Below are 13,861 nucleotides of genomic sequence, written 5' to 3' on the forward strand. Positions count from 1 at the left end.
AGGTCAATAACATTAGAACACCCAACTGTTCCTTTTTCCAATGCTACAGTATTTTTTGGATAATACCAGGTAGATGAGCAGCTAAACCAGACAACAAGGACTAGTTGGTTTGTTTTCTGCTTGGATCAGAAATGTTACAGAGGTGTAAGAGAAATCACCGATTTTTTGCACTGCTGTGTTTCCTCACTGAATCTGCTTGTTGAGCAATGCTTGTTATGCTTGTAAACAAGTCATTTGGCTTTATGCTAAACAACTACAAAAATTTTCATACTTTAATGAGAGCTATTGCAATACCCCTGTTGAGGGAATGCACAAATACCTGTCAGATAACCGAAACTAAATTATTTGGAGGTTGTTATTAAAAGATGATGATGCAGCATAATGCTGAATTATATTTAGTTTGTTTGTTCATGTCAAAGTACATTTACTCTTAGCCTTGAAGTATTTTCTAGTATGTAATTTCTAAAATGGCATTTGCCCATAAACTCACCAGCTCAGTGCCTAGCTGATACTTCTTGAGCATTTAGAAACACTTGGGCATCCAGCTGTGGCAATCTTTCAAGTTAGTTGTGTTCAGATCTGCATGGGTGATTCTTAAGATCTGGCTCTGATTTGATCCGAATGTTTATCAGGCAGCATGTGTACAGAAACATCTTTATGGCTGGTAGCAGATAGGTTTTTGTGTTGTTTTCAAACTACAGGGAGTCATATTATAAGTACACATCTTTGGCAGGATGACTCCATGCCTGAGTAAGTCTTTGTTTCATCATCAGTTCTGAAAATACAAAAAAACCCAGCATTTAGGTTCTCACTATGATGGAGGAAATGTATTGCTTCAGGCAGTGTATTGTTCAGGAACTGCAAATGTGGCTTGTAGGAGAAAGAACTGTACCAACTGTAATTAATTTCCTGCATGTGTTTTCTCACTCCTCCTGTGTTTCAACTGAGCCTTCTTGTCTCTCATAGAATAAGCTTTGCTGGTAATTGATCGCATTGATGTGACATACGTGAGATTATTCTTCCTCAGCTTTATCTGAGCTTCCATAAATCACATGTAGTTTACTGTTATGCCATGAATTTAAGAAAAGTGGCTTGGCTTTTCCTATTTATCCCCAAAGTAGATGCTGTAATCGGTGCAACTACTAAGCAGTATTTCACTCAAAACTTTGTGGCAGAATGTCACCTGCTATTCTGGATGTTGCAAACAGAATAAGTTCTTCTATCTCAACTACTTTTCTTTGTGCTACCTCTGTTGTGTGTATGTGTAATTTTTTTCTCTGATGTGCTTAAATATAAATGGGATGAGGGCTCGAGTATGATGAGAATCCTCTCTCTCAAATCAGAAGAGGGGATGTGAAAAGTGATATTTCCCTTTTGTTCCTAGTGGGTGTGGGACTGTCTGCTTCCTGTGGATTCTAGCAGTTTATGATGATAACTTCACTGTGACTTAAATGCATTCCAGGGGCAGCCTCTGCTTATCCAGTGAAGTTTGGGGAGCTACTGTGATTAATAATGAGGAAGGGCCAGAGGGGAAAGTGTTATTTTAACAATTCTAATAGCTACCATTCAATTCTTTGATCCTTTAAAAGCAGCTCTGCATTTTAATGTCAAATGGTTTAACAGAGTTTATTAATAGAAGCCTCCTTCTTGTAAAAACAGTGTAGTTACAGTTCCCTTTTGAAGTTTCTTCTATGGCTGAGATCATCATCATTTCACACTGGTTCAGGTCATTTTTGGACTTCTGTCAGCACTGATGCTTGCCCTCCTTTTCCTTCTCAGCAATATGGTGAGCAGCATCTCTGCCCCACTTGACTCTGTTCCAAATACCAAGCAACCACATCCCAACTCTAGCAAGATGTTACTTGTCTGTAGTTCTCATAAATGAGCACCACAGGTACAGGGCAGTGGATGCTCTACAGGTTTTTCTTGTGTTGTATGGACATAAAGAGCTGGGTTAGCCCAGAGAAGACTGCAATGAGTCAGGGTAATATTTTTTCTAGTATCAAACTTCTATGACTATAAAGCTTTTAGGTGGCTTTTCCCAGTCATCTGTTGGGAACGATTTGGGGAAAGCTGAACCTGCCTAAAACAGAGGTGGAGCTTGGGTGACTCCTCCAAGGCCATCCAAACTTACCCTCTTCCTCACTTGTTATATGTGAAGTAGTAGTGAGGATTTTTCTGGTGTCCATCCCTTTTGGGACAGCAGCAGGTGTCTGAAAAGGGGGTCCTAAGCCCAGGCTGCTCTCAGACTTACAGGTGTAAGCATGGCAATGGTTTAGTGAGGGGGAGAACTACCCCAGGCTTGTTGTACTGATAAAGATAGAGCAGAATTTGGCCTGGGAAACTGTTGCTTCAAAATCCACTCTCATGCAGTGTAGAGGATGGCAGACTTCAGTCTGCTTTCTTGCATGTAAGCTGGAAGTGAAAGGCAGAGAGAACAATAGCAGTGCTGGGGTAGGAGGGTAAAGACAATACAAATACTCAGTATTGTATATTTAGGCACTGGTCTTTAAAGTGTCTCCTTGTGTACTACACCTTACCCTGTAGACTTTATTAAGAAATTCCTTCCACTTAGTTAAAAGGAATTATTTCATCTTCTATGAGAGGAGAATAAGCTGAAGAGATGTTTGTGATGTTTGTGTTTTGTGCCACTGAGCTGTGAAGTAACCTTTCCCAATTCAAGTGGAAGCTCTGAATAGTTGTGTATTTGCTTCTAGATAAAGAGTGTCACTTCAGGAGTATAAATTTTAAAATGCAGGCTGTCTCTCTAGTGTTTTATAGTGTTTGATCTACTGCTGAATAGATCACAATTGCAGGAAGTACTCCTGAAACCTTTGTAGTTCAAATAATTGTTGCAAGTGGGTTTTATTTTTCAACGCAAGTGCTGGTTTACTCCGTAGAAGAAATATGCTTTAAAATTCCCCAGCTGAGTCAAGTGCTATAATAGGTGGGATTTGAAGCAATGCTTTAGAGAGAGTCACTGATAATAACTGAAGGGTGACTGTTTCATTCATACCATGTCCTGTCAGTAAATTCCAGCTTTGGAGGTGACATCTGGCCACTAGATGACCTGTGAGCCCACATCTCATTGTGCTGGAGAGTACAAGCAAATGAGTCAGTACTGATTGCATAAACTTATCTGCTCATCCTCTAGGGAGAAGCAAAAGGGAAAACCTGCCATCTTCCCACTACCTGAAGAGACAATCTTCCCCTTTCTTTAAGAACTTTGGGAGTGAGTGAAGTTGTGTCAGTGCTTTTGTGACTCCAGTCACAGGAGATAGGGTAGAGAGCTGGAGCATGTGCTTGCTCTGGAGCCATGTGAGTGGGAACTCATACTGTTCATAATGCCAAAGCGTGGCTGGGCATGCAATTGTGTAGGGAACTTTGTCTAAGTGTAGGAGAAATAGCAATGGTTTAGAGGTTGCTGTTTTAGATGATACAGCATTGAATCAACTTGGTGCAACTGGAGAATTCTTTAAGAAGACATTTATTAGTCTCCTTTATTTTTTTCTTAAAGAATATATGCTCGTGGAGTTTATACAACAACTGGAGTTTATCTGTACTAAACATCTACTTAACATTGAAATGTGATTATGATATTCTAACTGTTTTAAATAGAGTATGGTAAATTAACATTGAAGTTCTGGCTGAGACCACACTATTTAAAAACATCTTTACTGACCTAGTAGGGCCAAGTCTGAGCAATATTGCTCATTTCTATGCTGCCTTCCATAGAATGTCAAACTGATGTGTACCATTCATCTAGTTAATGTGATCTGTTAAGGTCATGTGTTATGTTCTAGTTTTATTTTATGAAGATAATGTTCAGATATCATCCTTGGAGGTCATTCTTGGTAATGGCTTCACAAAGAATGGACACTCCTCTGTTAAAGAAATGGACAGATGAGTTCAGCTAACCCCATGGAGCTCCTGACAGACATTGTGTCTGACAAATTCCCTCATTTTCCTCTGTGTTCTAGGATGTGATCACTCCTGCTGTTCTCCTTTGGGATCTCCCAAGATCTCCAGACAAGTGCATTGAGTAGACTGAATTCTGTGTTCAGGAGAAGTCCCCCTAGGGCTGGATAGGCCTTTCTAGTACATGAGAGAATGGCTTCCTTTTTTTGCACTAAGGTAACTTTTTTGGCTTATGTTAGACTTTGACTTTTAAGTGTCACCTAGGCACTCACCAAACCAAAGATGACAGGCAAACAGTGCACACAGAAGGGAATTACACATTTTCCTATTGAGGTGCATGTTACTTATTTCAGTCACTCAGTTTTGTCAAGGTGTCTTTTATGAAGTGAAAACAAATAGAAATAAGCTCAGACTGTTTATTGTTACTTCTTACTGCATAAGATGAAGCAAATGGTTCAGTGCAGTTCTTGGCCCTTCTTCCAGATCCTTATTGGAATTAGTGATACTATTTGACTGGAGATTTCTGTCAAACTACAGTCTGAAATTTCAGTTTTGAGAGTGTAAATAGCAAAGTTGATAGTGGATGTTTGTTGTGTATAGTAGCAGATATTGTTCGAGAAGACCTATTATTTTAAAATATTGTTATTGCCTTCTTCAGCAGAATGGAAAGAGGCAGATCTGGGCCACCTCTCATGTGATGTCTAGTTAGCATCATTCCCACTATATTGCAATTAGAATTAGAATTCAGTCTTTTCAAATTTTGTGCTGTAGCTTTTTCTTTCTCTACCAGTGGAGTTTTCTATGTCACCATGGGTTTTGGAAGCAGCAAAGGATGAAGCTGAAAGGACTGTGTGTCCTGAATGCATTCACGTGTGTTTCTGATGTCACATTGGCTCAGGCCCTAGCAGCCTCTTATTTCAAGTCACCTGGAATTGATGCACTTGTCCACTGCTGTAGAACTCATATGCACTTCTGGTCTGGCTTGTGCAATGAGCAGGTTCTCCCTGTAATCCTCATTTATCAGCAAATAGCAACATTCCAGCAGCTCTAATTAGGAACTTTACCAGCCTGGTTAATGCAAACATGAATCTGGGTTTCAGTAAATCTGTTTTCTCACAGAAATGTTCCTGTTGTACTCTGAAGGCATCTCATGTGTACAAGTAGTGCTGGGGAATTTTAAAGGAAGGAAAGAAAAAAATACATACAATCGATATTGTACTGAAATTTGTTTTTCAAGGCATTCACAGAGGTTTGTCAATTGTTATAAACAGATTATTTCCAGCTATTTGTAGACACCAAGATGGACCTGTGGTTACAGGTAACCACAGACTTCATTCCTCTGTAAGCCTCTGTTGTTTTCCTTTTCACTTTTGTCATTGCCAACTAAAAGACATAAAAATGCAAATCAGAACGCAGCCTGTAAAACTTGCAGGTGCTATTTTAGCCTTTCATTGTGCCAATGCTGGTATTTATTTGTTTAATTAAATGCCTCTTCCTCATTTAAACATTTGAGAAGTAGGGGTACAGTCTCATTTCAGTCTTGGTACCCTATGTGAGTTGTGCACTGGGACAGCTAGCTTTTTGCACATGTAATGCTTTCTCATCATGTCATTCACTTGAGTGTTCAGTTTATGGATAATTAAAACAGCTTGCTTTCTAGCTAGTGCACAGATACATCTCTGTATCTCTGGAGTGAAACAAGTGTACTGATGATGATGTTTTATCATTTAGAGCTGAGTCTTGGAGGCACTGCCTATTGCAATGAGTGAGCAGGAGCTTTAAAGCATCCTAAGCTGTCCTGGCAACTCAGTTATAACTGTATAACTCAGTCATTTCCACGAATAAAATATCTTAGGACTAGGAAAGTAAATGAATTGAGGCCATTTTAGCTTATTTTCGTTTTGCCTCTTGTTGGATTCTTTGTTCTCAAGGGTTTCTCTCCCATCCGAGTAAGTTGGGTTTTAAGGTCAAAATATCTGTAGAAAATGAGTTTCCAAATGGGGAAGGCAGTTATTTTTCACTTCAGTACAATATCCAGGTAGAGTATATTTTGGAGAAAAAGGAATGCAAATTAATTTCTTTTCAAAGGGGAATTTTAAGCCCATAAGCACAGGAAATTGTTATTCAGCATGTAGCAGGAGGCAAAATTGCACAGGAACAATAACAGGCTGCACTAGGGGTATAAAAAAGGAATCCCAAAATTTTACTTTAAGGTCCACCATATAATGATTGACAGCTCTTGACAAAGCTCTCACAAGTGGGTAATACCAAAATGAAATGATCTTAGTCAAGCTGTAGGGACACAGAGTTACCAGTTGTAAGGGCTTGATAAACAATTTTATCCCTAAATAAATTAAGACAGATTATTAGTGCAATTATCCAGACTATAACAACAAATTCAATAATTCACTAATACTGGGCTAGAATTAACATCTGGGCACACGATGATGTACATGCCTGTGGCTGTCAGACAGGCATTACTTTATCAGTATGTGATAATTTTTCAAGGTAATCATGCTTTTAGATGTGTATTTTCTTATTTTAAACTCCCAAAGGTACCAACTGGTGTGTACGTACAGCAAATTGGACTGTATTAAAATTGTTTTGCATGGAACATTGTGTTTGGGTCTCAAAGGACTTAACAGAAGATTACCTTGTAAACCAGCTTTTTTCCCTACTCTAGTTCACTGCTTTTTCCATAATGCCTCTTGTCTTGGTTCATAGCTCTTTTGATTCACAGTTTTAATTTGATTAATTTACACAGATTTAATTTAATCAAATTTAATTGGTTCACAGTTTTACATTATAAAACACTCAATAACAGACTGGCAAGTGATGGAGAGTGACCAGTGCTCATTGAGTTTTAATAATCTATTTTGTTGAAATTAACTATGACTTCTCAGGTTACATCTATCTTTTACATGTTTGAGGCAAACCTCGTGTTATTTATTGTGGGCAGTAAGGCTTTCAACCAGAGAAAAGGTCCTCCCACAGTATCTGCATGGGAAATTCCGTAGAGGTCCCAAGAACAGAAAGAAAATCAGCAACCATGAAACAACGTGAATGTGAGTTTTGAGGGAGGGAGTTTATCAATGAGCATAAACACCTGGTGGGGTTGGAGGTAAAGGAGATGGAACTAGACTCTTCAGTGGTGCCCAGTGAAATGGCAGGAAGCAGTGGGCAGTGAATGAAATGCAGGAAGGTCCACATAAATGTAGGAAAAAAGGGTTTTCACTGTGTGTTTAGTTGAATACTGGATGAGATTATCCAGCGAGATTGTGAAGTCTCTGTGGGAATGGTTAAAACACGATCAAGAGTAGCCCTCAGCAACCTGGTCAAGGTGGGCAATTTCTGGAGGTGTCTTCTGACCTCTGTGGTTTGTGGCTTCCAGGGTGATTGCCTCTTGCCAGTGTAAGTGTTCTAAGAGCAGACAGTTTGGTAGCCTGGGTTATTTATCTCAGAATGTGGAATCACTCCAGAAGGAATTAGTCTCCAGTCATTATGAGAATTATGCATGACTATAAGACTCCATCAGTGTTCATAATGGAGAAAAAAAGCATATTACTAACCAGGGAGATGGCAAAGTATAGTGTTTAGATCAGTCACTAAATTACAACTGTAATGATTCCTTTTGAAGTTGCTCTTGTCTCTGACTTGGGATAAATTACCTTCTTTCTGATGGCAGTAACTTGGCTTTACAACATGAACACATCATCAGGAGGACAGAATGCACTCTCCTGGAGGTGACATTTTCACTCCGTGGTGCTGACTTAGGAGCAGTACCAGGAGTGGACCACTTCATCTGATTTTCATTTACAGCCCACCAAGGGGATCTTAAAAGGTCTCTTCCCTTTCACCAAGAGCATTATGAGGTGGGAAAGAGGGTGAAGGGAAAGAATGGAGTGCAGTTTTCACCAATAACACTGAAACAAGAGAAACCTGTTTGGTGAAATTTTCATAGTAAAAGAAATAGTCCTGAAGTTTTGTCCAATAGTCTGTATTTTAACAGAGCCAGGTCTTCAGGAGGAGTTTTTAATTAGTTTGATTACTATTTTGTTGCAAAAATGGGTCATTTCACACTGTTGTGCACAGAGCTGAGCAGGATTCATTCCCATACCAAAAGAGGAATCTACATTTTGGGGCCATCGCAGCAGTTCTGCTTCATGGTCTTGTATACCAGTTATATTCATACCTCTACTTTGAGTCAGAACTGGCACCCAGGATCATTCAGAAGTGTCATTTCACAATGATGGGATACTATCTCCTCTTTATTTACAAAAGGACACAAGTTTCTTGAGTGAGAACACAAGAAAACCTCATGGAAGAGAGGGTATACACTGTGTAGCAATTCTCTGTCAACTTCTGGAGTAATGTATTCCTGGGAAAAGGGTGGGTGGTCTTGCCAGGTGGCCTGGTAGCACATGGGTTTTGTGCAGGTCTGATAGGCACATGCCTTTACCAAGGCAGGCAGAAAGTGCTGATAGCACCAAGTGACACTCCTGTTAATGCTGAGAGTGGCAGTGCGGTCTACTCTGCTTGGGATAGCACAAAAGTTTTTTTCCTGTAGCATGGGGCCTGAGGGCACAAGACTCTCTGGAGTCAAAGTACAAGACCTAGCCAGAGTGACCATGCTTCAAACTGATATATAGGTATTCATTTTTCCTTAATGGGGGACATAGGGGACAAGCAGAAGTTCTCACCTCACTCTTCTTCTAATGCCTTGTTCATTGGGTGAGTTGTAATTTACCCTTTAAGTGTTTTCCCAGCAAGAGTTCATGCTCTCCAGTTAAAAGCTGCCTTCATCTCTGAGAAGCTTTAGTTGAGCTTTTCAGGTGATCTAATATAAAAAAAATCTTTCCCTCTGGAAATGCCCTTCTGTGTGGTTGGAAGAGGTTGCAGCTTTTAGAGAAAAATGTGTCTTTCATACTAAGACAAGAATTGGTCTTTTGGGTGGTCTTCCTCTTTTATAACTGAATTAGGATATGGAATTACTGATCATGACAGTGTAAGATTGCATTTCTTGGTTTTAAAGGAGGTAAATTATGATTTAAGGTGTACCTTAGATGGCTCTGTGTTACTGGGGATGGTGGTTTACCTTTGTGATACCCTTACTTTGGGGGGACTGTACATCAGAAGCAGAGCATACCACCATTTTAAATGAGTTGATCACCTTTGCTATGTATTTTTATGTAACAGATGGCCTTGAGTCATGTCATTTATGCAGTGACATCAACGTGAGGGGTGGTGTTTGTGTTGCTGTTTGCAGCTGGGCAAAGGTGATAAACCTTCCCAAGGCAAGGAGTTCCCTTGGAGGTTTGTTGTTCCTTATGATTTACTTCCTTTGAAAAAGTAGTCATCTTGTGGCTGATGGATTTTTCTAGTGCTGCTGATTGTTTTGTTTGAAGCTGTAGAGAAATCTCCATACTGAACTTGCTGAAGTGACTTAGATAAATTCAGTCTTTTAGGCCTTGTGTCTCAGTAATCCTGATGGACAGTCCAGATCCATTGCAGAGGTTCCTAACAAAGAAACAGTGAAACTTTGAAGCCCTTATTGGAAGTGCTTTCCCTTGTTAATAATGGTCCTGGCAGTTTTACTTGCCATCTGTTTTCCTGCTACAGATAACATTAAGCTGCATGCCTGCTTTCTTGTGCTCCCTCAAGCCTGATTTTGAGCACAGTTTTACTTGACGAACTGATTGTTAGCTGAAGCTGTTCCTTTATGATTGGGGGAAGCAGAAATTAAATTCTATTTTGGAATAAGCAGAAGTATGCAACAGGAGCTTTAGGTCCTTAGAACTGGTCTGTTGGATCAAGGGCACAGTAATAGCTGTAAAATTTGCATCATGCTCTATTTGGCTGTTTCAGTCAAAGCTGGTAGGGATTGATGCTACTCTTCATAAAAGTAAACAGGCATAAATGCGATAAAAATTTATTTAGAAGCTAAGGTAAGTAAATACTGAAATTAAGTCATCAGAGGAGTTCAAATGTTACTAAGATGACGCAGGAATGTAATTTGGCCAAGTTTTTCTAGTGATTTCAAGCCTGAAAAATTACCTTTCATGGTGAACACCCCAAATATTTGGCAGTTCTGGAAGACACAGATGCCTATTAAATACCTAAATAAAGGTACTTTCAACCTTATTCATCAGTGTCCTATGGCTTTTTTCCACATTGTCTATGCCATAGAGCAGCTCAGGGTGTGGACTCAGCAGGCGTGTGCATGGAGGGAACTTGGCAGAACAGATTCAAAACAGACTGTGCTGCTTACCTTTGAAGGAGAAAGCCTATCTGGCCCCAGTGAGAAGTAATAGGACCAGGTATCTCTTCATACTGGGCCTTTTAAAGTCTAAAATGAGAGCTGAAGAGAACTGAAGAGAGGAATCTACATTATGGATGTAAATTCTGCACATCGTAAACTTCAATGATGAGGATGAAAGATGTGTACCTACACATGTATCAGAAAGGTGACTGATCACAGTAAAAACAGGGTTGGTATCTGGTAGATGAAGTTCAGTTTGTGCCTGGGGTGCTGCAGAAAGTGAGGAACAGAGTGTTGTGACTGAAGTCACCTGGTTAAACCACAGAGGAAGCCAAGATGTGGCAAATGGAGAAGCACAATAAATATTGTGTGAAGATAAAGAGGGTTTAGTGCCACCTCTTTTGCATTTTATATTCTATTTTGTGTTAAGCTTTCAGAGGTGAATTTCAGGTTTAGCTTTTCTTATCCTCATTTTGTCTGTATCCTAAATGTAATTTAGCGCCACTATCTTATAATTTGTAGATTTTGAAGAATTATCTCATTAGTCTGGTTTATGATTTACTTAATTTTGTTTTTCTGTCTACTTTAGCAGCCTGCAGGTGGGTTTTTAAAATGAGTGTCTTCCTGAGTGTCTGTAATTGGGTTTTAGTGCATTTCTGTCTAGATCGACACCTGTTGGTACAAAGTATATGCAGTTCTGGGAGAATAATAATCTTTCTTTCGTAAACTTATCCAACATGTCATTCCTCACAGCATTGCCATGCTGTTCATTACAAGAGTCTCTTACTAACATCGCTGTATAAAATAGAAGTGCTCCTATAATAAAGAAAAAAAATGCGAGAAGCTTGGTAAAAGGTGTCATACCATGTATCATATACCCGTAGTGCATAGAGTAACATGCTGGTTGGCATAAGACAGCATGTAAAGGTATGACCCATTAAAGGAAAAAAAATTTTCCTATAGAGTGAAGTCATAAAACTGAAGAAAGAAAATGAGTGTTTGCCCCTTTTAGCATGTATTGTGAAAAGACTAAAACTTTAAAATAAACAATGGTTTATGGGAGGGTGAATGTGTCTATAGCATGAAAAAAAAAAAAATTTGTTTCATTTGTATGTCTTGATACCGTCCTGTTTTTACAGGCACTCTTGCCTACCTGTCACTGTGTTCCCCAAAGCAGTTAAATGCTAATTAATGAGATAAGTTAATGTGATACTTAAACAGTTTGTGTGGGACTTTGTTTCCCAGATGGGTTTCTTAAGGCACAGAGAATCCTTATTTCGGTTTGCTTTGTGACTGGACCAAAGCATTTCTGTGGGATTAAAATATTTTCCAAAGATATTGAGCAACTTGGTGGTGGGACTGTCCTTTTATTCAGCTTGATTTCTTGCCTGCCCATGGCAAGAGAGAAATGGGGTCTCAGCTATTCAAAAAGATGATAGTTGTCATTCCCATAGATACCCCTGTGAAACATGGAGATATCTGCAGCTGATGTCCGCTTCCTCTCTATGACCTCTGGCAACATCCCACAACTAAAGGACAGGCCAAGAAGTCAACCACTGATGGGGAGAAATCTCACACTTCGATGTGAGATCATTTGGAAATAATGAGGCAAGCAGTCACTGTCACTTTTCTTTCCCTGTTTTAAATGCAGAATGAAGAAGGTTACCTGCAGGAGGGAATGGTGAATAATACAGGTGTTCCTGTGGATCCTGAGAACGAGGCTTATGAAATGCCTCCAGAGGTAAATCTGTTGTGGTATTTGCTGTTAATGCACACAAGAGAAGGGCACAGGAGGAGGCTGCATGCTCAGTGACATGAGCCTGGGCCAGGCTGATGCTGGGAGCTTCAAGGGCACAGCAGAAACATTGTCTCTTTGGCCAAGATCAGCCAGAGGTGTAGTGCTGGGAATCAGAAAATAATTTGCTTTTTTGATGGAAAGTTCAATGGGAAAATATTTTGAGTGTTTCAAAATGCTTATGCCTGGGTTTTGAGGAATCCTTTTTCTCTATGTTTGATAGGGAATGCAGGACAAACTGCATCTTCATAGATTGTATTAATAGCTTGGCCACTCACCAACATATCATGCTTTGTGAAGCATGATCTTAATGCAATTATTTTGTTGGTGTTTATGAATGAGCTATCTAAAATATTATTCCCATGTCCGGCATGATGCACTAGTAGTTGGACTAGTGGTTTTATGGTAGTGCAGATAATAAGACTGAAAATGAGAGGTATAAAAGGTGTAGGCCATGGTCCAATGAAAGACTTAAAGGCTTGAGCATAACATATTGAATATCACTGAAATTATGGATGCTGCTCATGTGGCCATAGCCAAACACTCCTTTATAGTATTTACTGCCTCATAGGAGGATCTGCAGCACCTGGTGTGCTGTTCAGTGCAGAGGTAGTCCTACTTCCTCTCCAAATTAATTGTCATGGGTTGCCTCAGGAGTTCCTGGCAGCATCAGCTGAATGTGTTAATCACTGTAAAAGTCTAATTCTCCTCCAAGTATCATGACTTGTAAGGTACAGAATCTGGAAAATGTGACAAAATCCAAATACATTTCATATCCTGGTCACATGAGAATCCATAATATTTGAATCCACCAGGACTATAACAAATAGAGAAAATAGGATGTCTATCTAAAATACCAATAGTGCTGATTTCTGCTCTCCTTCAATAGGAAGAGTATCAAGACTATGAACCTGAAGCATGAGAGTCCTTTCTTTCCTTTCTATCACCTGAAATCTACTAACTACTAAAGACGTCCCATCCTGTACAAGTGCTGAGTTCCAATGTGCCCAGTCGTTAAATTTTTTTACAGTTTTTACGGTGTATTTTGAAGTCTTCCATCAGCAATGGTTGGAGTGTCTGTGACTGCATCCACCTTGTTTCAGCATTTCTCTCCTGCTGAAATGAAAGCTGGTTGGCAGGGCCATTATTGTGCTGTGGATATTGTGGCTTCAAGTTTAAAGTTAAAAAAGAAAATATTAAGTAAAAACACCTAAGTGTCTACTGCTTATTTCTAATTCTGTACATGTTTTGTTGATAGCCTGTCAGTAATTTGATATTGTTTATGATACAGTTCTTATTTGTTTCCTATGACTATTCTTTCTGTGCAGAGATGACTTATTGTGAGAGCTTTATATATATGTGTATGTATTATACATATAAAAAGTAACTGAGCATGAACTATGCACCTATAAATATTAGCTGTTGAGATTTTGTTTTGTGATGTTTTATTAACTTGTGTCTGTAAATAATGGTGTTCAACTGAAGCAAATAAAATGTAACCCATTAAAATTAATTTCTAAATTAGTGATGATTTCTAACACCACCTTTCCTTTCCAAAAGCCCCTGTTGAAGCATTCAAGCTGTGTTGCTTCTTTTGAAGGAACTGGAGGAGCAAAACCAAAAAATGTAAGCCTGGTCTATACAAAAACTGTGGTGAAGAATGAGAAAATCAGGGCTGCTACTGCAGCTGGGTGCAGTTTTGCTGACAGATTTGTTTGTAGGGCTAATCAACTTCCTGTTGTAAGGACAACCTGAAAGTGAATGAAGCCATTAATAATGGGCTGTAACAGTTTATCAGGAAATCATGAGGTCCTTTGAAGAAATACTGTTCTAAGGTTGTTAACGTGCTGGGATATACAGTGATGGCTTAGTTGCAATGCATTTTTCTT

At 39.3% G+C, this 13,861-nt stretch overlaps 1 protein-coding gene across 1 annotated transcript in view; it reads left to right on the top strand.

The window, feature by feature from the left end:
• The window catches only part of SNCA (synuclein alpha), a 62,501-nt gene extending 49,020 nt beyond the window's left edge, over positions 1–13,481 (top strand). Inside the window, 2 exon segments of the mRNA XM_066317942.1 lie at positions 11,829–11,918; positions 12,862–13,481. Coding sequence (XP_066174039.1) covers positions 11,829–11,918; positions 12,862–12,894 — 123 coding nt within the window. The 3' untranslated portion in view covers positions 12,895–13,481.
• The last annotated feature ends 380 nt before the right edge of the window (positions 13,482–13,861 follow it).

Source organism: Sylvia atricapilla, chromosome 4 (genome assembly GCF_009819655.1).
Source record: "Sylvia atricapilla isolate bSylAtr1 chromosome 4, bSylAtr1.pri, whole genome shotgun sequence".
NCBI classification, from domain to species: domain Eukaryota; kingdom Metazoa; phylum Chordata; class Aves; order Passeriformes; family Sylviidae; genus Sylvia; species Sylvia atricapilla.